The sequence below is a fragment of the Gymnoscopelus microlampas genome (genome assembly GCF_963454915.1).
Source record: "Gymnoscopelus microlampas genome assembly, chromosome: 15".
NCBI lineage: Eukaryota > Metazoa > Chordata > Actinopteri > Myctophiformes > Myctophidae > Gymnoscopelus > Gymnoscopelus microlampas.
Genome location: NC_139952.1, coordinates 42,880,960 through 42,905,932, shown reverse-complemented (window position 1 = coordinate 42,905,932; position 24,973 = coordinate 42,880,960). Strand labels below are relative to the sequence as shown.

The window sequence follows — 24,973 nt, the reverse complement described above, 5'->3', positions numbered from 1 at the left end:
CAAACAGTTTGTATTTTTTGTACTTTGCAGAGGGGACAGGTTCCATTCTGAAGTGATCCACCCTGGCATCTCTCACCTTCTATTTATATCTAATAACCACTGCTCACATCCAGTCTGGAGTGAATGGATCCCAGTTTGCTTGCAATCAACACTAATGATAATGACACTAGTGTGTGTGTGTGTGTGTGTGTGTGTGTGCGCGCGCTTCATGTGACTAGTGAAGTTACTGGGGTCTTCAATGTACGTTTTTCAAGCCACAAGGACCCCTGTGTTAGTGAGCAGCACCTACTGTCTGGCTGCATTCCAATATTTAACCGTGGGTAGCAATATTCAATACATGTGAATAAACAAGCTTAGTTTGAGATGAACAGTGGGCAGCAGATACAGAAACACACAGTTTAGTTTTTTTTTTACAGGGGTTAACTGTTCATCGATGAGTATTGGCTTCAGTGCCTATAGGCTGGACTTGAACCTGTGGCCCTGTTTGCAGAGACCACAGAGGTGTCCACCAACCATCCGCCTGCCTACGGCACCTACACACGTTTACACACGTTCATTTTAGTGCTTTTAAGTGTAGTTCCTGGATGCATGTCTTCAAAACATGCTGCAGGGTAAAGGAGCAGGAAGATTTGAACCCACGACTTTTGGATCATGTAGACAATGTTCAACACAGTGAGCTGAGCTACCATGCTGCCTGCTCCAGCCCAGTTTAAGTTGTGCCTTAAGTGACAACAAACAACGATACAAACACAATACAGATTTTTGTTTTTGTATATCGTGCTGTCTAGAATCTCTAGATGTTTGAAGGTTTATGGAGCACAATGGAAACACGCCTCTGGCTTTATTGCGATGAATCCATCCAGGTACAATAGTTAATTGTGTTAAGAATCTCTCTATGTACGGTATGGCAAAGGTCCTGGGTTCAAATCCAACAAATAGCAGATCTACATGTTTAATTCATTGTATAACTGTACCTCTGTACTTTTTGCAAACTGTTAATAAAGCACTCAAGCAATGTAGGCGAGTTACACGTTTTTTTTATTGTCGTTTTGTTTTTTAAATAAATACAAACCCTTTTGCCGTTTATTAAAAATGCTTGTCTCTAGCATTATTAGGCAGATGTGCACCTTTACAAAGCCATTGTTATGTGTTCTTCTACAGAGCTGGCAAGTGTTGCTGTAGTGTAGTGCAAGTAAAAGAGGAGTATATAGAGTGTGTGTCATGTCAATTCTTATGCTTGATTTGTGCTCCGTCGTATGGCCATGTTGCGCGCCAAAAAGCTCTACTATAGCTCACATTAAGAGGGAATCGCTTAGGAATCTAAATCGTTAAAATCCTGAAAGGATCCCAACCCTAGTTGTGAGCTTGTAGACGGTTTATTTTTTGACATTCAACAACGTCGTACAGTGAAGTATAAATCAGGAGAATCTGATAAAAAAAAAGAAAAGAAAAATGAACAAATTCCATGGCACATATTTGTTCCATTGTACTTGATTGCATAGAAATTACTCTTTAAAAGAAAAGACCTTGTTTTTGTTCTCGTCTAAACAAGCCAGAATTGGTAGTTAAAGCGTACAATGCAAAAAAAAAAAAGCCATTTTAATTTCTTTTTTATGATGCATTTTTTTTTGATTAATGACATGAAGCATCACATCTTTGCTGGAATGTTCTAAAAATATGAAACAATCTACAATCATTTGATTCCGTAAAGTCAACATAGCTGCAGCGTTAACTGATGAACATTAGAACTTAACTGAACTTTAGAACATTGTTAGAATGGAAAATACACATATATAAATGTTCCAGAGAACTCTGCAAAGGGGGGCATTCAAAGTATCCCAAAAACAAACAGAGCCATTACAGGAATAGGACACGTATAATGGATGATACACTTCAATTCTGTTCCCTTAATTTCAAAAGAGGAATAGCAATTTATGAAAGACAAAACAAAACTTTGTTTATTCCAATACCTCCCTATATCTTTTTTCTCCACATCTACAAACCTACTCTGACGTCAATTCGGAAAATATGAGCGTTAATAATCATCAACAAAAAACAAACAATTACAATGATAACAAAAAAGATAAAACAAGTAATTTACAGTCAACATACAGATACAGTATTTATCATCGCTGTCGGGTGGAAACCTCACATGTCCAGAACTGTTACTTTTCAGGATTCAAATTCAAAATTAGCAAAAGTATCAGATCGACAAGCTCAAAACGCATCGCTTCGCGTTGTCTTTTTTTGAGCTTGTGGATCTGCTTTTGTGTGACGCTGTAGTATCAAGTAGGGCTTTAATTTACGAGAAAATACAAAACGTTAGAATAAGGAGATAAGAGGTTTCTGCCCAACAGCAACGATATTAACAAAAAAAAAGTTGTGTCAATGTGATACCCCACTATGGACCAGAACTGGTTGTGGGGCCGGGGGGGAGACAGAAAAAACAAAATTATACATGAGAGATTAAAATGAGATAAAATGTACAAGCTGGTGTACTTTCTTCTCTCAAAGCCACTGCTCTCTCCCACATTCTCTGTGTGTGCGTCCCTGTGCTGCGTGGCTGCTAACTTAACTAGCTCACCTAACTAACTAACCAACTCACCTAACTAACCATGACAGGGAGCAAACTGAGTTGAGCCCTTTATCTCCAGGATTCGTTCAAGGACTGACGACTAGTCTAGCACACCAACACACAAATTAAGGCCAATTGCTTCCATTTTAACCACTTCAGTTCTATATTACTTTGTTGCACGATGGACAGCGGAAATAGAATAAATCTAAGCTTGTAGTAAAACATTTTTTTGTGGACACTTTTAAAAGATTTATGAAATTACGACCTGCCCAAAATAGGGACTCAGGACTTTATAAAGTGGTTAATTCCACAGAATGCTTTGTGGTTGACATAACATTCATTATTTTCGACAGTGGAAAAGCATCACTGGGTTTCCGCTGCTGGGTCGTTTTGACGTAGACATTAATAGCCTTCAACCTCTTCTTCTAACTCTTTGGCATGGACAACGATTCTCTTTTCTAACTGGGGTACTGTGTGTTCCTATTGCACGTGTAGCGTCTTTCTCAGCGCCCCAACTCAGTCCACATCTGTGTTCTTTCTACAGTACGTGCATCTTACAAATATGTGTGTTGGTGTGTCAAGAGTTAGAAGCAGCGCAGCCAAGACCCCGAGGGATCCTTTTTTTCCTTTTCAAGTTTTTTTTTGGGGGGGTTCCAAAAAAAAGGTAACCAGGGTGTGTGTATGTGTGTGTGTGTGTGTGTGTGTGTGTGTGTGTGTGTGTGTGTGTGTGTGTGTGTGTGTGTGTGTGTGTGTGTGTGTGTGTGTGTGTGTGTGTGTGTGTGTGCGTGTGTGTGTGTGTGGTCAGGTAAAGGGGTGTTGTTGTTGGGAAGGGCTTTGTGTTGCCCACAGTGTCCACACTGCCCACCCTAACAGGACACTTCGGTGGACTTGAGCACCTTGTCCACGCTGCTGTTGCCCGTGGCGTCGTGCGTGTGGCTGCGGCTGCGGCCCTCGTTGGTGTGCGAGCGCGAGCGGTTGCCCTCGTTGGTGTGCGAGCGGGAGCGGTTGCCGTCCATGGAGGCCATGCTGGAGCCGGAGGCGGTGCGCGAGCGCGCCAGTCTGGTCATGCTGGCCGAGGGCACTGAGGGGAGGAAGAGGAGGAAGAGGATGAGTCACGTTCAGCCTCAGTTCAGTCTGTTATTGTCCAGATATTTGACAATCGGTTGGCATATAATGCTTTATGCTCCTTAGTGCAATTGCAATTAAGGCATTTAGTAGACTCTTATCCAGAGTGACTTGCAATAAGCAAGGTAAACAAAGACAGTGTAGTGCCTCAGTAAACTAGGATCTCACACACACACACACACACACACACACACACACACACACACACACACACACACACACACACACACACACACACACACACACACACACACACACACACATAAACCAAGAACCTTGCATTAGTCTAAACCAGGGGTCTTCAACAGGGCCTCCGGGACCCCTAGGGGGTCCTCAGAGTTACTACAGGGGGTCCGCCAAATCTATGTGAGATAGAACAATTTCTCTCTTTTTTTTTTTTTACATTAACCACTTGAACCCCAGCATCCCTATTCTGGGGTGGAATATTCGCCGAAAATAGCAGATCTACAAGCTGACAACGTGTCACGCTGCGACACATTGTCAGCTTGTAGATCTGCTATTTTCGGTGAAGATGTTTTGTGTAGAGGCAAAACACAGTCGCATTATGAAGTGTAAATCAGGCTACCATGGATTGGTAGTTTAAACTTTAGAAATATAGTAGAGGTGTTATAGTTATCAATATTTTTGAATTCAATATGAGTTATGTGTTATAACCTTTTAGCATAGATCTTGTCAATGAATACATAACCCCCCGAAAATATGGGTATAACTTCATTCACTCATGAACTGAAATGTTTAGTCTGGAGGGCTGGAGTACTCACATATCGCCACCAAGGGGCAGACAGTCCTATCTTTTCACACCGAGTGTGCTTGGTTAACTTGGTAAAGGCCAAGTTTAAACACTCACACATTCCTGGGTATTGCTATAGTGGACAAAAGGGGAGGCATTGTCTAGCGCGTTTCTCGCATACTTACTGTATCCCATGCCCTGAACGAAGTACTTGAACGCCTCTGTCAGTTTGGCAGGCTGCAGAAAGAGAGACGGAGAGAGAGAGAGATTTAATGAGTGACATGAGGACTGATTATGGTATTTGTTGACGTATCACTGTTTTAGCTGGCTTCTCTTTAAGTGGGCCTGTGAACAGCTGCCTCTCTGTTAATGATGTGCGAAGCAGGCCAGTGAATTAGAGCAACATGCCAACTGTGGCTCACGTCTGTTGCCTGCTTCCTAATGCTCTTAAAGCACAGCCTTCTTACAGAACCTAACCCTAACACCCCCAACCCCCCCACAAGCCACTGATTATCCAGCCGTTCCCCGGTCCTCTCTCTAAGACATTATCCACTTCAGCCTACTTCAGTATATCGTTGCTGTCGGGCAGAAACCACTTATCTCCATTAATCTAACTTTTTGTGTTTTTTCTACAAGCACAATCTACAAGCTCGAAACGCGGACGCGTTTCGAGCTTGTAGATCTGCTACTTTTGAATTTGAATCCTGAAAAGCAACAGTTTTGGACCCGATCCAAAATCCATGTTTTGTCTTTTTTACAGGTCCCCCCCCCCCCCCAAGAATTAATGTCCTACTTCATCGTACAAAAGTCGTACAAAAATAGCAGTGAGCTTGTAGATCAGCTATTTTTGGACTTTTTTAATTTCCTGGAAAGCAACATAACAGTTTTGGACATAATTAAGGATTCCACCCGCTATTTTTGAGAATGCGGGATTTTTCTTTTGGGGGGGGGGGGGGGGGGGGGGGGGATTACATTTTTGGTAACTTTTTGAAATTGGAATTGTTTTTTGGGGGGAATTTCTTGAACATTTAAAAATATATATATATTATAAAATTGTTTTGCTTATATTGAAAATCTTCCCCTATAATGACATGTCCAAAACATGGGAGTTAAACTGGGCCTTAAAGAGCTCCTTCTCTCTCAGCTCACATTCACACGATAAAAAAACAAAACAAATATACACACCTGGTCAGCCTGGGGCTGTCCACCACAATCAGCCATCTAGGGGTAAAACAGGAATACAAAAACAGGTTATTAGCATTTTGCATGTTTAACAAAACACAAATGACACACGCCATTACTCCCCCAACTCCCTCGTTTACATTTAACCGTTCCCATTCACTAGGCCTCCTGGACGGTTAACCTCGATAAAGTGCGCCTGCCGTCACATAACAGCAGTGGTGGAAAAAGTACTCGAATGTTTTACTTAAGTAAAAGTATCAATACTGCAGTATAGAAATACTCTGTTACAAATAAAAGTCCGGAATTGAAAATGTGCTTGAGTAAAAGTACAAAAGTATTGGCATCAAAATGTGCTTTAAGTACCAAAAGTAAAAGTACTAAAATGTTTGAAAATAGCAGATCTACAAGCTCACAGCGCGTCGCATCACGACACGTTGTGAGCTTGTAGATCGTCTATTTCCAAATAGCCTAGGTATAAAATAGGGCTAAAGTGGTTAATGTATGTTTCATAATGTAATAATTTATATCTGCAAAGTAACTAATGACTAAAGTTTCCAAATAATGCTAGTGGAGTAAAAGTATAATATTTGGATCCGAGTTGCAGTGGAGTAGAAGTAAAAGTATTGGAAATTGGAAATACTCGAGTGAAGTACAAATGCCTCGACATTGTACTTAAGTACAGTACTTAAGCAAATGTACTTAGTTACTTTCCACCACTGCATAACAGGTGCCCCATTTGCGTTGGGTTGTGCAACATAAAAAGGGTGTTAAGAGGCCAAGGAAAGCAGGCTAATCCATTAAGACCGGTAACGCATCTGTGTGTCATTTTTAGATTTCTTTGGCTATTCAAAAATAGCAGATCTACAAGCTCATAGTATGAGCGTGTAGATTGTGAATCTACAAGCGCGAAAATTCGTGCAAATCTTTGAATATATATATATTTTTTAAAGTAAACATTTGTAACTCAAATCTTATTGCTGTTTTTCTAACTGTTTTTTGAAAAAAGGTATGCTGCTATAATATCAGTGGTTCTCAAACCTTTCCATGTCAAGGACCCCCAAAATGATATGGTATTTGGCCGCGGACCCCCATCTCAAAATATGTTTTTCCAGAGACCCCCCCCAGAAGCAAAGATTTGAGTTAAAATGTTCCTTTTAACTTTTGCAGGTCAAGATTTTTCAAAAAATAGCAGATCTACAAGCTCATAGCGCGGCACTCGGTGCCGTGCTATGAGCTTGTATATCTGCTATTTTTGAATAGCCAAAGTATAAAATAATGGTTAAAGTGGTTACACAGATGCGTTCGGTCCGGTTTTAAAGGGTTAATGGGAGTAGATTGTGTCCTCCGAGGCCGCACCTCGTCAGCGTGCTCGTCCTGTTCGGGGTTAATGTGTCACCAGGTAAACGAATGCTGAGCCAACGGAATCTTATCAACCCGATGATGCCCAAAGCTCACCGACCCGATGGGGCTATTAATACCCCGAATGAGCTCTCTAATAGTTCTCCTTCTTTTCCTCACCTTGAGCAGTGTGGTCTTTGTCGGGTCCAGCTTGGTGTTGCACTCCACCTGTGAGAAAACAAGAGGAAAAGTCCTTTAAGTAACAAAGTATCAATACTGCCATGTAGTCTAGAAACACTCCGTTACAAGTAAAAGTACGGAATTCAAAATGCAATAAAAGTACAAACGTATTGGTATCACAATGTAGTTAAAGTACCAAAAGTAGAAAATACTCATTATGCAGAATGGCCCATTTCACAAAGTTTTCAAATGAATAAAATATTTTGAAAATAGCAGATCTACAAGCTCACAATGTGTCGCACCGCGACGCATTGTGAGCTTGTAGATCAGCTATTTTCCAATTGGCCGAAATGTATGTAGGGCTGAAGTGGTTTAGTAACTAGTAACATAAGTTTTCAAATAATTGTAGTGGAGTAAAAGTACAATATTCGTCTCTGAGATGAAGTGGAGTAGAAGTAAAAGTACTGCATATTGGAAATACTTCAGTAAAATGTAGAGGTATTTTTTTACTAAAGTACAGTACTTGAGTACATGTTCGTTGTTACTTTACACCACTGGTTCTGTACCTGTTGCACACCTATCCGTCCTAAAAGGGGGTCCCCTCTTTTTGTGACCCTTTCCCAAATTTTCTACCTTTTCTTTCCCCAAAAAGGGGTTCTCCTCCATTGAGGGTTTATCAATAGCAGATGCATGGACTCAATTAAATAAACATAAGACCTTTGGGACTTGGTACAATGACTAAGTTCAAGTTCAAATACAGTACATGTAGAATGCAGGTATTGCCATGACCCGTATTCTCAACCTCAAATATGCATTGGAAAATGAATAGTGATGTAAAACATTCATGTTAAAGACGCTATTGGTCATGCTTGTTGGTGGGGTTCACGGCCCAGGAAAACATTTGATGGCATTTTGCTTCCTTCTCGACCTTCTAGGTCACGTTAAAGTGTTATCCTTCCAAAGGTTAATCTTGAATGTTTCCGGAGGCTTAAATAACAAACCGAAAACACGGCCGACACATGTCAGCTGGGTAAGGAGGATGAGAAGTATAACCAGGTGGTATTAATGATTTTCCTGCATTGTGCAAAGTGCACACTTTAACCCTATATATACCACCATCTCATCATCTCAAGATAGACAGTTGATGTACACAATTCTCTGTAGCAGTTGAAGATTACTATTGTAATTTTTTCAAGTTTTTTTGGGGGAAAAAACATAATAATAATAATGTTTTTTATTTTAGTTGGTCTAAAATGACATGCCCCAAACAGGGACGCTGTCCATGGAAAGTGGCTGAACTCACCACAGCATCGACGGCAGGAGAGCTGTCTCCAACCACCAGCATGGACGGACACCTGCAACCAACCAGGCCACACACACACACACACACCAGTTAGATACGCTGCTGGTCAAACATTACCATCATTTGTGGTTTTATCTTTCAAGTTGAACATGGAGGAAGTTACACGCTTGTTTAGTTTTTTTTAACAACTCACTTGAGCGTTCTGACATTAACGTTGCTTCCGGGGATCGGCCTCTCGATTTCCAGATCTCGCCGGCTGCAGAGAGGAACATAAAACAAATGAGGTTACAGCCCGAATTTGAATTTAACTTGCTACTAAAGATCCTCAACTTGCTGCTTAAGATCTTAAAGCTCAAGCCAGCATGCATGGCTGTTTCATTGATGCCGACTTTGCCCTGAGTAATTCTGTCTCATGGAGGAGGTAAGGTGTTCACGTACGATCCAGTGGCCAATGGGATATCAACGTATATTATGTCTATGGCTACACATGCCCTAAGGCCAGGAAACTTTTCAGGCTGTGACCCCTCAAAATAATCATATTTGAATAAGAGTTCAGGCATTACATTTTGTTGTTCGACAGATAAATATTGTGAAAATGTTTGCCTCTTTCTTAGGTAATATCTGACTAATTTGGCCAGTGTTTGACACTTTTTTATATGCAATGTACCTGTATAAATAGTTGAGTTAAATTGTTGATTCGTTTTCCCCCCTTTTTTTCCAACAATCTGTTTATTGAAGTGTACAAGAAAGACAGTGGTGAAAGTGTTCAAAACAGTTATGGAGCAAACTGTATGTTGGTTTGTTTACTGTTGAGTGAGAAAACAATGTTGCACATTAAGCTAATCATCTGGGGGCCCCCAAAATAATTTGGGGACCCAGTTCCCAGTTTGGGAACCACTGTCCTAGGCCGGCACGGCAGGGTGTTAGGTGCATTTATTTACCTGTTGTAGGACTTGACAAAGAGCTGTAGGTTGAACTGGTTCATGCCGTTCAGAATGTGGTGGCGGTAGGTCAAGATCATGTCGGGGTTGTTCTGAATCTCGTCCTGTTAGACGTGGACAGACAACACAATGATAATGAGCTTTATTTATGTAGCACTTTTCATACATAGAAATTCAGCCCAAAGTGCTGTACAATGCAGCAAAAAATCTAAACAGATTAAAAACAATACAGACAAAAATCTAAAACAGATTTAAACAACAAGGAAACAGCAACATCAAGGTGCTGAGCAATACATCTCATAAGATGCTAGTTAAAAGCTTAGTTAAAATGGTGAGTTTTCAGTTGACGCTTAAAGATGTCGACTGTGCTTGCCTCCATGATTTCTTGAGGTAATGTGTTCCACGGATTCGGGGCGTAATTGATTAATGCAGCATCACCATCATTTCAGGACCACAATGGAAACAAGCCCTTAGGGCATTTTGTGTTATCCTTTTAGCATCATTGTATAATCGTACTACTGTACTATTTGCAAACTGTTAATAAAGTATTCAATCAATTCATAAATATATATAAAAAAGATATACTTCTGGGTATTAACTGTAATCTCTAGTAAAACATGGAGCCAAAGTAAAGTAGCCAAGACTAGGGTGATATGCTCGCAAGAACACAAATCCGTTCAATTTCCACCGTAACCCAAAGACCTGGAGCCAGCAGCAGTGCACTGCAACAGCTCCCTGCCCTGTGCCTGGCCTTTCCTGGACTGGATTACTAACAGTTGTACAAGATTACTGCATGTCGACCTGATGTGATTTAGGTAGAAATCGCAAGTCTCACATAAAGTCCTAAACTGCAGGCCTCTCTCTCTCTCTCTCGAACAAGAAGTGGTTGCCCAAGCCCTGGCCTATAGAATGACATGTAACGGGTAGAAAGTAATGAATGAACGTACCTTTCCAAAGAGGTGACTGATGATCATGTCAGGCAAAGCGTGGGCCCAGCCAGTGATCTGCAATGGTGACAGTCACAGATGCACATTAGTTTAGCCATCGTGAGGCTTTTTTTTTCAAACAGAAGACACTCTCGATGAAGATCCGGAGGGACCGAAACGTCACGTTGATGCTTGAATAAAATGTATTTACTTTACTTATTTATTTCCAGGACAGTGCACATGAATGAACATTTCAATCAATACACATGATATCATGTAAATACGCTATGATTAAAAGTATTAAGGTACACAAGGTGGTGCTGAGCAAGAGCAGTGTGTGGGATTTTTGTTCATGAATACGTTTCTTCACGACTGGTTCATTTGTTACTGTTCCAACGCACCTGCATCTGACCCAAGTGGATGTGCCAATAATTCCTTTGCAAAGACTTTTTCATACACCAAAATGATGGAGGTTCATCAGATATGAAATCCCCCGAAAGGATTGTGAGGCAACTTGTATCGTTACGTTTTAAGACTGTTAAACTGTATGTGCTATTGACCTCAACGAGGCCATAATAAATGCTAATCAATAACGTCTTACACACACATTATGTAGCAGTAGTCGCTTAGAGACTCTACTCTGCCTGATGACCAAAAGCCTAATATCTCCCCCGGGCCTAGGGGGAATTCCCCTTTAGTCCAGTAGTGGATAAGACGTTGGCTTTCCACGCGGGCAGCTTTCTCTGTTAGTGGCCAAACTTCCTGGAACAAGCTTCAAAAGCCTTTCAAAATCCTTGCCATCATTTGATCAGTTCAGAGCAATGGTCCTTAACACTTTAAACCGTGATGGCACCACTTTTCATTATACATTTTGTTTTAGTTGACTTGTTTTGGGTACTGTTCAAGTACTTTTATTTTGTACTCTGGTACACATTCCTTCAGTAATCCAATCTGTAATGGATTTGGATTGTGTCCATTATTGTAACCTCGGCTGTATTGAAAATGAGGGCTTGCCACTCAATTGTACTCAGAGTTTAAATAAAGGTGATGATGATGAGGATGATGACGCCCAGTCCATCCAGCCCTCATCTATCTATCTATCTATCCATCTATCTCTCTTTGAGGTCATGTAGTGTTGCTGTGTACCTTGGTTGCTGCCCAGTCCATCCAGCCCTCAGCACATGGGTTGATGTTGATCAGCATGACACCCGTCACCATGGCAGGATAGTCCAACTATCACACAATATATATTTGATTAATAATGTATCAAAATAAACTGTATATACTGTAACACACACACACACACACACACACACACACACACACACACACACACACACACACACACACACACACACACACACACACACACACACACACACACACACACACACACACACACACACACACACACAGCAATATAACTACATTGGATCCATGATTGGAACACAGGTTGGGGAGCTTTTTATTGCCCGATTGCTTGCTCAGGGAGGGACAATGTCAGGTCCCTGCTCTATATGTATGTGTAAAGTGTCTTGAGACAAACATTTTTTTTAAATGCATTTCCTACATGTCTAGTAGTCTAGCAATGATGTGCTTTGACACTAAATTTACTCAGCCTAATAGCCATGATATGAGTGACACAGAAGGCTTCAAGAAACGGGGCTAAAAGTTATGTCTTCATCGGGTTCATGTCAATAAAGCGAGTTTCCCCACTGAGTTCAATGTTAGTGCTGAGCCCAGGCAAAACATTCCAGCAGGCTAAAGCAATAGGGAGCATGACGAGGTCAAAGTCAAAGCACACATTTAGTGAGCTCTGATAATCCCAGTTTGATTAAAAAAACCTTAATTATTCAGCTTGATTTTGATATGGCATTATTTCTCTCCGGTGCTAATTTTGACTGCAAATTTTAAGTCAGTCTTTTGAATGAAATAATATGAAATATTTTAGTTTTAGTCTAGTTTTACTTGACTAAATACCATAAGGTTTTAGTCGACTAAATCTGCAGTTGATTTAGTCGACAAAAAATAGTTTTGGCAGGCCTTGATGGAGTCGTAATGCCTGATTTAAACTTAGCTGTGTGCCGAAAAATAGCAAATCTACAAGCTCACAATGGACACGTTGTGAGCTTGTAGATCAGCTATTTTCGGAGTGTGACACAGTCTTAGTTCTACTGGATCTCTTCTCCACTCGTCCCTCCCTAACATTTTAGTCTAGTTTTTATTTGTTGATAAAATAAAATGTACAATATATATAATCATAGTTTTAGTCATCATAGCTTAGATTTTAATTCGTTTTTATGTAGTTTTCGTAAGTGAAAAAAGGTAGTCGACAAACATTTTTCAACAAAATGAATCAACACTGTTTCACTCACAGCGAATCTGGTCAAAATGTAGGACCCGGCTCCAGCGCCGATTCCAATAACACTCTTTATCCTGAGGTAGACAGGGAATGAAAACAAAAATTAATGACAGGATCCTCCTAGTAGGATGTGCTAAAAGGTATTAGAATAAATAAAAAGCAATGTTAATGCTGCGTTCACACGGGCAGATACAAAAGATACAACGCTACACAGCATAATTTGAAGCTTTGTATCTAGTATGTGGCTGAAGTTGAAACCAGTTCAACTTCTTTGTAGCTGTTGTAGCTTTGTAGCAGCTACAAACATCGGATGTATCTTTGTATCTTCATGTCAGCCTGTGTCTTTGTACCTTCCAGTGTGAACACAGCATAAAGTCTGAACCGTTAAAGTGACTTACAATAACCAAGGTCTTATCGTCGTTATTGTCTTATTGTCGTATCACATACATCAAATGCAGAGACAGTGTAGTGCCTCATCAGTAAACTGGGATCACAGGTGTACCAAGAAACCTAGCATCAGTCCAAACAATATAATATGAAAAAAAATCACACCCTGTATGAAGGTAGCGGCGCCTTTGATACATTTTGTCATCGATATGTGTTTATAATGTGTTTATAGCCATGTGTCACGTGAAGCTTGACCAATCACTTTGTTGACGCACCTGACCAATCAGAGCGTTGACGCGTCTGACCAATCAGAGCGTTGACGGGTCTGACCAATCAGAGCGTTGACGGGTCTGACCAATCAGAGCGTTGACGGGTCTGACCAATCAGAGCGTTGACGGTGAACACGGACAAAGTCAGGTATAGAGCAGGATCCGCTCTATACCTAAAGCTAATAATAATCTGTACAGGATACCAGGTAAACAATGAACCCCGCATCCGCCTTAATAACATGCTATCTAAATGACTTGAATGATTTGAACCTTTGCATAAGTCTGCATGGTGGTCAAGACAAGAGCCAAATTCCAAAACAAAAATGTCTGCCTCCTCGCTTCCTCTGTCATCTGTCGGTGGCGGTGTTACGGTGAAATTGGTGACCTGCCCAACTACATGACCACTTCACAAAACTTACATAGAGGTCTTTAAACGTGGCCTAAATACCGCTAGGTTGAAGTGCAAACAAACCACAGTGATATACGTCCGGACACTGACGTTATGTGATGTCTACACGGTTGTCACATATTTCAACAGGTCACCAAATTCACCGTAACACCACCATGCTGGAGGACAAGATGACGGAGGAAGCGAGGATGAGGCAGAAATGTGAGTATTGGAATTCAGCTCTAAGGTCAAATACTACAGGCTAAGGTGGAGTCTGAGGAGTTAATGTCAGGGTGAACCTACCCAAAATGCTTCAGGACATGGGGAAGGGTCTCTGAAACCTGGTCCATAGATGGGTACTCATATCTGGAAGGGAGGACAAAAAAAAAACATATTCAGAAACACAGAGAGAAAAGTATCCAGTCACCGGTCTATATGGTCCAATATTGTTAAAAGGATCCCTATACATTGTAATTGCCCTCTATAACTAAAATTAAAAACACCTTAAACATTTTATTTATTTTTGAAATAGTTCATCTTTTACTCAAGTGGTGGGACAATGCCCGTCGCAAGTTGATGATGTCATTTGTCCATGTGTGGTTTAGCCCTATGGAATTTATGGAATGCATGCGCAAATAAAAAACAACGTGAAACTTCCTACGGTCAATATGATCATCACATAAATATTTGAAATATGTTTTATTTGCACATGCATTCCATAGGGATGGACCACACATGGACAAATTACATCATCAAATTGCGGCAGGCACTGTCCCTCTTGAGTAAAAGATGAACCGTTTCTAAAATAAATAACATATTTAAGGATAAGGATAATTCCTTTTAACAGGTCGTTCATGAAAGTCCTTGCGGTCTTGTTTCCAATGAGAACCTGTGAGCAATTAGGGGTTAAGAGTCTTGCTCAGGGACAAATTTCATTTCATCGACACATATGCTGACCTGGCCTGGAATCGAACCTGGGGCAACCAGGGCCTCTGGCTCCCTAGGCGGGCTCACTAACCATTCAGGTATGGCCGCCCCTGAGGTGTTTATAGAGGTCAATTATAATGTATATTCAGGCATATAAGGCTTGTTAGCCAGAGATCCTTTTAATATTACATTATAGCAGCCATGTGACTCTTCAGTATCTGTTTTTCTTTCTATTTATTTGTTAATATCTGTAATTTGGGTCAAGGTGTAGTAGGCCTTTGTCCCACTGACATGGGAACAAAGTTCTACCATCATCAAAGCACTCATTAAGACAATAACGCACTTTATGGTCTGGACTCTTATCAAGCCCTAGTGCAAAGTGTGACTCACTTAGTTGAAGAGTGAGTCACCAGCCGCAGAGTGGGGAGAGCTAGTACTCATATAAATAGGGCTGTCACAATTACAAATGTTAAGTTGACGATTAACTGTCATACAAAGAATTGCGATTAACGATTTAATTGTGTTTTTGGCATTGAACATTGGAACATATGAATACAAATCGCCTATAAAATTGTTTTGACTTTTAGGCTTCGTAATATAGGAAATAGCTCATCTACAAGCTTTTCTTCCACCATTCGTACGTGATGTTTCGATGTTTTTTTTTAACTTTGGGAGCATGATCCAGTGTAGGGACTCTATTTTTCTTATGGTTGGACTTCTGTCCTGCACCTGGCACTAAAGAGCTGATGTGCATGCTTGTTTGTGTTTATGAGAGATACTAGTACTCAACCTCAAAATAGATGCATGTCAGGAAAAGGGGAAGTCTTCCCCTTGTGTACCACAGGGATTTGTGAAATCATTTAGTTCAATACAGCTTTTAGATTTTGCAGCCTACTGTAAGGAGGTAGGGGCAGTATAGATAAATGATTGTGATACAATAATGCACTTTACACCAGCACTCACTGTGGTGAACCATAATGATTGACTAATTGTCTTGATTGCTCCAAATCTATGAATGCAGTATTGTTTTTTTTTTTGCTGGGAAAAATCTCAGATGTAAAATATTCACCTTTCTGTCAATAGCGGGCATTTACCACTTAAGGCCCAAGATATACTTTGTCGTAGGCGAATAGCAAAAACAGCTGATTTACAAGCTCACACTGGGTCGCATCACTATTTTTGAAAATTTAGGGGGGAAAAAAAAGAGTATACTGTACACAGTAGGGACACCAGGTTGAAAGTGTAACTTTCTGGGCATAAAAAAACGAAGAAAACAAACAAACTAGGCATTAAAACAAAAGGGCAGCATAAAGTTTGTTCAGCATGGGAAAAAAACGTGGGCTTATGTATCCCAGCCATAGAGTTAAAAATAATAGAGAGGGCACCGGATATCGCCTCCCGTCCACTTGCATTGAGTTGCTCACACAGCGCATGAAGCAAATTCACCCCTTCTTCCGGGTTGTAAAGTGTGATGGGCGTAGCCTATTTGGGGCCACTGTGATCCGTTCTGCGTCACAGAAGTGACGCGTTTTACGTCACAGAGGTGCGCGTCCCTGTGCGCAAGCTTGTGCGCAAGCTCGTGAGTCAAGCCCATTGGTCGAAACCGTTTTTGCTCGTACATTTGCAGTGGCCCCATCCGTTTTAAGCTGCAGTACCTACGAATGGCCAGCATGTCCATTTCGCTTCAATGCAAGCACTGGGTTCTGGGGGCTTGATCCCAGCATGCATTATTCTAACTCCTCCTCTCCCCGGGGATCACCGAGTGATTACCTGTTTACCTTCTTGAGAGTTAAGCCTCACGGGCAGCTTAGCCTACATTATATCTCATCTGTTGTATTCCTGGTGTGTGTGTGTGTGTGTGTGTGTGTGTGTGTGTGTGTGTGTGTGTGTGTGTGTGTTGACATAGATGCGTGTCTCACCCAGGGTTGCCATGTCTCTAAGCGACTTTGAGCTTGTTTTCTCTGTAAAGTCGCTTAAATATTAGTATTTGCGTTATTTTGGGCTCGTTTCTAAAGTGTAGTTGTTTACTTGCTTCCTAATGTCATTTAAAACAGTGATTCTCAAACATTTTCATGTGAAGGACCCCCATATGAATATGTATTTATCCGCGGACCCCCCCATCTGAAAATATGTTGTGCCGGGGGATTTTTCTCATTACAAAAAAAGGTTTTTGAAAATCTCATGTAGGCCTATAGTCGCTTCTTTTGGGCTTGTTGCCAGACCCAAGGGGTCGGCCTACATGTGGCTTTGTCAACCTTTCGTCCATACATGGGCATGTCAGTTTTTTGTCCCCTTTTCGTCCATACATGGGCATAGAAGTTCCCCCTTTCGTCCATACATGGGCATGTCAGTTTTTTGTCCCCCTTTCGTCCATACATGGGCATAGAAGGGACCTCGCATGACGTGACTAGTCCGGCCATTCAGATTTCAACCACTAGGGGTCTGGCAGTACCAGGTCTCCTGGTTCCCTTGTTTTCATAGACGTGGTTTCTTATTTCTCTGGCTCTCACCCGGTGGAGAAGGTGCTGGCGCCCTCTTGCTGACCAGGCGCGTCCACGTGGCACACGGCGAAGTGCTGCATGATCTCCTGCATGTCCTCGTGCACGAACAGCGGGTCCCAGCACGTCTTGTCTGGAAAAACACATCGGGAAATTAAGAAAAGGAAGTGAATTAGGTCAGGTCAGGAGGACGGGTCAGTGATTGATGCTTGACCTACTGGGGCACGTGGACCAGCAATGACACGATTATATGGGTTTAGACCGACCGTATAGGGGGACACGTGTAGCAAGGTTCTTTATATAGGCTGACGGGGGTCTTTTTGTATGTTTCAAATACAAAAAAGGGACAGTTCACCCCCAAAATGACATTTCTTTCTATTGCATTCCTAAGCCAATAATTTGATGACCGGCAGCAGTTCCGGTAGGAGACACAAAGAGTCTCCTTTGTATCTCCTACCGTAACCGGTCCGCTGTTCATCAAATGAATGGCTTAGGAATGCAACAAAAATGTCTCCATGGAGTGACTAATTGATAGAAAAAAAAAATGTGTTTTGGGTGAACTATCCCTTTAATTCTTGTGTGAATAAAACATAATTATTTTGACCCATCTGTACGGTAGAGCATGTTAATGCAATACAGCCATCACCACTGCAGTGACCACTACTTGTTGATAAGAGTATATATATCAAAGCTCAATATATCCTCTGTCGAAGCGATCTTTTCCAGTCTAATCAACAGTAGAGATGTTGCCGCTCGTGCCGTGGTGCAGGGGACCTGGGTTTGAATCTTGCTCAGGACATAGACGTTATTAAAGGGATAGTTAAATAACTTATTTTCTATCGATTAGTCACAGCATGGAGACTTGAATTCATGGATATTTTTTAGCTTTTGTCGATTTTCTAAGTCATTTTGGGGTCGAACTATCCCTTTAAAGTGTGGCTTTTACCCATTTAGACCCCTTACACCTATATGTTGTTATACCAATACCAATATCAATCTGGGACAGGCAGTGTCTGTGTCACATTAGTTGTTTCTATATATAGCATCGGGAAACGTAGGTTAGGATTTAGAAGGCGTTTTTAGAATCGGCCTCAGGTCTTAACCCATTAAGACCTGATTTAGAGACCTGATGCCCTCTAAATCAGTAGTTATCACACTTCAAAAATGTTCAAAATAAACATATGTACATCTGCTATTTTTTAATGGCCAACGCTTTTTTAATGGCCAAAATCTTTCAATGCATATTTTTTTAATTTGTAACTCAAATCTTTGCTTCTGGGGGGTCCCTGGAACAAAATAGTTGAGATATTTTTTATACTTTATTCAAGAAACTTGAAAAAGGACTTAGAAAACATTTTTAGAATCGGCCTCAGATCTTAATGGGTTAATGGGCTAAAGACAGTGTGATTTCTGTAGATTTAACAGTTAAGGTTAATCTGCTATCCCCCACGTGGTGCAGTCAGTCATTTCAAAGCAGGTTTAGGAGGAGGATGCGGCCAAAACAACAACAGGTGAACAGCTTAGACACCATGTTGCCATGTCTGCTTATTACAAGCGACTTTGGGCTTTGTTTTTCCGTAAAGTTGCTCGTAAATATTGGTAGTTGCGGGTTGCGTTTTTTTGGGCTTGTTTCTAAAGTGTAGTTGCATATTTCGGCTTGCTTCGTAAATGTTGTTTAAACCAGTGGTTGTCAAGCATGTTCATGTCAATTAATATGTAATTGTCCGCGTAACCCCATCTGAAAACATTTTGTGCAAGGGACCCCCATAACAGATTTGTGTTGTTAAAATATGTCAAAAATCTTTCACATTTTCCCCCAATATTCTTTTGAGAATAGCTGATCTACAAGCTTTATATTGGCCATTTTCAAATAGCCGACGTAAAAAGGTTTAAAGTGCTCATGTGGCCTAGTCTCTTCTTTTGGGGCGTGTTTTCATAGACCTGGTTGCTTATTTCTCTCGCAAAATCTGGCAACGCTAGCTTGGCCACACAAAGGAAGAAGAAGAAGAAGCCCTGCATGCTGCTTACGGTTCAGTCCAATGTCATGGAAGGTCAGGATCACCGGCCGGTCGCCCTTGGGAGAGCCCTTCATGGTACAGTGGACTCTTCCGTACGGCGTTTCCACATCGTGCTCCTACACAGATTCAAAGAAATTAACACCTTCAGCGATAAGAATAATAATACTACATTATTTAAAACAAAAATACACACTTTTTTTGCAAATCAGAAAGTGCTACAGGGTTTAAAAACAATGGCATAAAAATAGCAAATGCAAAACAAATGCAACATTCGGCAACAACATAAGAGCCTTCTTGGGGTCAACAGTAGATTAAAAACTAATTAGGCATAGAGTAAAAGAGCTAAGGAGAGAAAAAGACTAAGCAAAAGCTTTGTTATAAAAAGGTCAAACAATGGGGCTGACTGACAGCAGCCATGTTATACAGCAAAGAACTTTATTCCACTCTCAAAGCCTGATTTAGACTAATAGCTAATTGCGTGGCAGCGTCACGCTCAGTAGTAATTAGCAGACCTACAAGCTCACAACGCGTCACATTCGTGACGCGTTGTGAGCTTGCAGATCTGTCATTTGGACTTGTTACATTAGGTCAGGTCAACACCAGTGTGCAGCTAAGTATAAAATCAGACCTCAGGAGGAAACGGGTTGGGAAACATTGGCCGTGTGACAACAATGTCCTACAATGGAATATTAACGCCATAGTTTAGATTCCAGGGTAGAATGAATGAATCATAATTGCATGTGTTTTTCCTTTCTGTACGTTTAACCCATTAAGACCTGAGGCGATTCTTTAAAAAAATCTAAATCATAACAGTTTTTGGAAAAAAATCTAAAAAAAAATGTTTAAGATTTTTCAAAAATAGCAGATCTACAAGCTCATAGCGCGGCACGAGTGCCGCGCTATGAGCTTGTAGATCTGCTATTTTTGAAAAATCTTAAACATTTTTTTTTATATCCAAAGACATCTAAAGTGACACAGATGCGTCTCAGGTATCAATGGGTTAAGTTAAGTCATGTAATGTACTATACTTTACATTACTGCTGACCCTTTTCCATAGCATACCACCGTTTTGCACTACTGGTGGTGCAGACTGCACTCACTGCAGACCCCCCCCTTTCTGTTTCCCAGGCTTATCTGAGACAGATAATGGCCATGTTTCAGCAGTGCAATTTAATAAAGACCATTATGACTAGGTTTTTTTTCACAAGTACAGATTATAAATGCTTTCCCCCAAACTTTCAGGTTATCTGGTTCTTCATGTTAATGCTCACACTGCCATGATGGTGATGTATATTCATTCATACATCGTTGCTGTCAGGCAGAAACCTCTTATCTCCATATTCCTTTTGTGGGTTTTGTTTCATAAAGTAACACCCTACTTGATCATACTTGCAGATCTGCTACTTTTGCTCATTTTGAATACTGAAAAGTAACAGTTTTAGACATATGAGGTTTCCACCCGACAGAGACGATATTCAATGGTGACGCTGTACGTTCAGACATTCATCTATTGATAGACAAAACATAAATGATGTAAACCCATTCATTCAGAGACCCAGTCCTCCTGAAAAGGGAGGTTCATTACAGCATTTAAGTTCATACTAAACATTCAACCAACTTTTTCTTTAGATGTTACCATCTCAGTTAAACATCTTTTAATGCCATCAACAAATCAAAGCTTCTCATTTTCCTGTGTGGTTCTACAGGCCATTATTTCCCAGACATATTAGAAGACGGCAAAATCATGCAACTTATGACACTTTGCCAGCAATGTGCAACAACACACTGCCACTAGCACTTCAAACAGGCTTCAGTTCAGAGTGACAATCTACACAGCACCAATACACACACACCCACACGCACACAGTATTTCTCGTTCATCACATCAAGCAAAATAAAATCTCACGACTGAAAATGTTCCTACTGTGTGATCTGTGAAACAGTGTGAAAGGAGCCCCCCGGAGCCTCCCTCCCCCACACACACTAGCACTGTTTCCTAAACAATTAACACAATATGTAAAATGATAATGTTTTAGTATTATTCCTGCTGTTCTACATATAAAGCCAACGAGATGAAGAAATCACAGACTGAGGCTTTTGACCTTTGCTTTTACATGAAATATCCGAGGCCATTCATTCATTCATTCATTAAGATTTTATGGAAGATACTTCTGAACATATCACTAGTTTGACCACTTCAAATGCTCCAATCTTAAAATAATAACTGAAAACAGCCCATCTACAAGCTGTTTTCGCTGCACAACATGCTTCCACAGAAGACATGCTGGCTTCTACTGTATGGATTCCAAATGACTGAAATGAGAACTTTAATCCATGATCATCAGCATAATCTGACGCGAGAACAAAACCATTACTAAGCAGCTACTCCATAGAAGAAGTCGTCACACTTTAAAAGAACATCAGTGTACTCACGCTGACTTCTATCTCACATACGACCATTTCCACATCGGAAGAGTCCTCTAAAACCATTTTTTCAGCCAGTTGTGCGGTTGATGAGACCTTAACTAGTAATGAAATGAGTTAAATTAGCAGTAATAGCAGCAGTTAGCTCTTCGAGAGGTAACAGGGATATAGATCCAATTGCCTGGTGGTAAGCCTCAGAGGTTGGGGCCACCCGCGCTGGTGAGCTGCGTTTTATACCCCCTCGTTGCTTACCGCTCGGCCATAATCTCCCCAGCTCCCATGGTGCCTTGCGGACCGGTCAAAACAAGCTAATTCCAGCCGGGGAAGAGATCCTTAAATTGGATCAGACAATGTCAGACACAGCAGGGGGCAGAGGAGTCGAGGAGTATCGGGTCACGTGATCCATGGGAAAACACGGCCATAACGAGGTGATTAAGGCAAGGCATCATTCACCTAACGTACACTGCAGCATGTACCGTACAGTATGTTATGAATTATTTCATCATAACAACAACAGCAGCTGTGAGCAAATTGGACCACGTGATATTTCATAACAATAACGGCGTGCTTCCCGTAAGCTTCCTGCAAATGATCCCGATGTGATAACAACACTGGACACGTGCCTGACTGGACGGATGCCCTCAATTTGTTTACTTTCTTAATGGAGTCGTTGGGAAATGGAAAAAGTTAATTTCATCTGACCACTTCCACCACTGGCATCCCTATTTTGCGCATGTCATTATAGGCAAAGATTTTCAAAACAACGTTGCACAACATTTCCAGAATTGAGTGAAAATAACCGTTCTACAAGCTCACAACGCGTCAGGCGCGTTGTGAGCTTGTAGATCGTCTGTTTTCACTATTCATCGTAAAGGCAAAAGCAGCACGTGGGCTGAGGCCCACGTTAAAGGGTTAAGTGGTTTAAGGGGTAAACATGACCTCAGGCAAATCGATACTGTTTGCACTAGTGGTGCACACTACAGACCCCTGTTCTATTACCCAGGCTGATTTTATAGACATAATGGCTATCTTTCAGCACTGTACAATTTAATAAAGACAAATATGACTATTTTGATTAGATAAAAACTCAACAATGTAGTACCACTAAGTTATTATTACCCATTTTCAGTAATACACGCACAAAAGAGAAGCATTGTTTAAGATAGTGTCTCTTATATTGGGTTATGAACTACAGTAAAAGTACATTTTCATCGTACACATTAACAGAGCATTTAAGAATAAATGTATCCCCCTGGGTATGCATCAAACCCACATAAAAAAAAGCTGCTGTAAGTGATATATTTTTGTTGTTGTTAAAATAAGTGTTAAATAGCTCTAAAGTCTGATAGTAATCATTGCTATAGACTGTTTGTTACAGGGGTGTCACCATCTCTCCAGATCTTTAGTAATTATAAAACAGATTACTAGGGCAGGATACCAATGTTATCCAATCCAAGAGGAGTCATAGAGGATAGAGGATAAACAAGTGAAATTAGAAACTGAGTGAAGAAAATTGGAACTGGAACACGATCAATCAAGACGAAAAATTATCTTTGTGGAGTTCTCTGATTGGATACAATTGGTATCCCCCCACCAGAACATTTATTTCGCTGAAGAGACAGGAAAACCCCTTTTACTGAAGAAACACCATCAATGGTTGCTTTAATAATATAGAGCTTTAACATTGTATTAAACACCCTTTAACCATGCAGGCTTCCCACACATTTTTAACAATGAATTTTCAAAACTTTTCCCAAGTATTTTACCCTATTTCCAGGCCTATATAGCGATCATACAGTGCAATAAGGAGGCTCTTACACCTGTGCGCTATCAAAGACTGACTCGAGAGAGGTGTCACGTGATGAAAAGAACAGATTTACAAGCTAACAACGAATCACGATGCAACATGTTGTTACAGTAGCTTGTAGATCTATTCCTTTTGTCACGTGACGTCCTGTACACATTAGGCCACAGGTATTTCACATAATGTTGAACATGTTTTGGGACATGTTTTTATGAACAAAATCAGTGGAAAACCGTTTTTCTAATTTCAAAATATTTCCAGGAATTTCATGACGGTGGGAACCCTGACCATGGATAGACTAAGATGACCTGCTCGGGAGGGAGGAGTACTGTATGACACGGGGTAACCTCTGAATGTTTGTCAAGATGGTTACAGTGCAGACAGACTGGTTTCAACTGCCAGTGATCTACTAACTCCTTCATATGACCTATTTACTGGACAAGGTCTTTAGGCAAGCCCACTCAGGAGGAGGACGGTGTCTACGCCTCTCTCTTTCCAGCCATCCTCCCTCTCTCCCCACCCAACATGCACGTACTGTACTGTACTGTTAGTAAGTACATTTTATCTATATAGAGCTTCTCACAGAGAGATCTCACAAAGTGCTTTACATTCAGTGAATTCAGTGAACAAGATATTAAAGCCTGTACAATTCATCTCAAGCAGGACCGCAAATAACAACACAAGCATGTAAATAAAATCATGTAACATCCGCGCAAATGCTCGTTCAAATAGTAGCATTTTTTTCTTCAATTAGTCACCCCATATAGAGACTTGAATTCATGGATATTTCTTTGTTTTTGTCGCATTCCTAAGCCAATAATTTGATGACCGGCAGCGGTTCCGGTAGGAGACACAAAGAGTCTCCGTTGTGTCTCCTACCGGAACTGCTGCCTGGCGGTCCGCTGGTCATCAAAGTATTGGCTTAGGAATGCGACAAAAACTAAAAAATATCCATGAATTCAAGTCTCCGTGGGGTGACTAATCGATAGGAAAAGAATCTCTTTCAAGACCTGTGGAAGAGCATTCCAAAGTTTGGGAGATACAGCCTGAAAGGCGTTGTCAAAACTTGTCATCTTTAGTTTGTAGTCTAGTATGGGGAACGTCTAACAGCAGACCCTGTTCAGCAGACCTTCTAGGGCCCTGCTGGACACATTATAACATGGGACAGCAGGTCGGTCAAGTATTGACCACTCGTTATGCATGCAACACATGCAGTCACGCCCAGATAATCCCCTCTCCTCTAAGGCGGCTACACAATCGAGGCTGATGTGTGCGCACCGTGCACGTGCAGGCGCGTGCATCATGTGTGCATGCATTAAGAGCGTTTACTGCGAATGCCCCGGGGCGGAAAAAGCCCAGAGATAGACCAGATGGCACTCCTTTGCAGAAGCCCGACGTCACTAACTACCACTAAGCTCAGACACCTGTTTGACATTCAACGCTTTGGCCTGGATACCTGAGGTCACCTCATTCATGGACAGCAGGCCACTACAGGAGGGCCAGCATGAGCTCTTTTTAGAGACACCATTGACAAAAACAATAGTTGGTGCTAAATGCAACCATCCACTGGCTCAG

At 41.1% G+C, this 24,973-nt stretch overlaps 1 protein-coding gene across 1 annotated transcript in view; it reads right to left on the bottom strand.

The window, feature by feature from the left end:
* Nucleotides 1–1,020: 1,020 nt before the first annotated feature.
* The window catches only part of ndrg1a (N-myc downstream regulated 1a), a 49,157-nt gene continuing 25,204 nt past the window's right edge, over nucleotides 1,021–24,973 (bottom strand). Inside the window, exons 4-16 of the mRNA XM_084079680.1 lie at nucleotides 19,181–19,286; nucleotides 17,165–17,285; nucleotides 14,031–14,093; nucleotides 12,697–12,757; nucleotides 11,468–11,554; nucleotides 10,343–10,399; nucleotides 9,396–9,499; nucleotides 8,648–8,710; nucleotides 8,455–8,506; nucleotides 7,152–7,199; nucleotides 5,637–5,672; nucleotides 4,637–4,688; nucleotides 1,021–3,656 (exon numbers count right to left, since the gene is read on the bottom strand). Of these exons, the coding sequence (XP_083935806.1) occupies nucleotides 3,442–3,656; nucleotides 4,637–4,688; nucleotides 5,637–5,672; nucleotides 7,152–7,199; nucleotides 8,455–8,506; nucleotides 8,648–8,710; nucleotides 9,396–9,499; nucleotides 10,343–10,399; nucleotides 11,468–11,554; nucleotides 12,697–12,757; nucleotides 14,031–14,093; nucleotides 17,165–17,285; nucleotides 19,181–19,286 (1,065 nt within the window). The 3' untranslated portion in view covers nucleotides 1,021–3,441. The remainder of the gene's footprint in view (nucleotides 3,657–4,636; nucleotides 4,689–5,636; nucleotides 5,673–7,151; nucleotides 7,200–8,454; nucleotides 8,507–8,647; nucleotides 8,711–9,395; nucleotides 9,500–10,342; nucleotides 10,400–11,467; nucleotides 11,555–12,696; nucleotides 12,758–14,030; nucleotides 14,094–17,164; nucleotides 17,286–19,180; nucleotides 19,287–24,973) is intronic.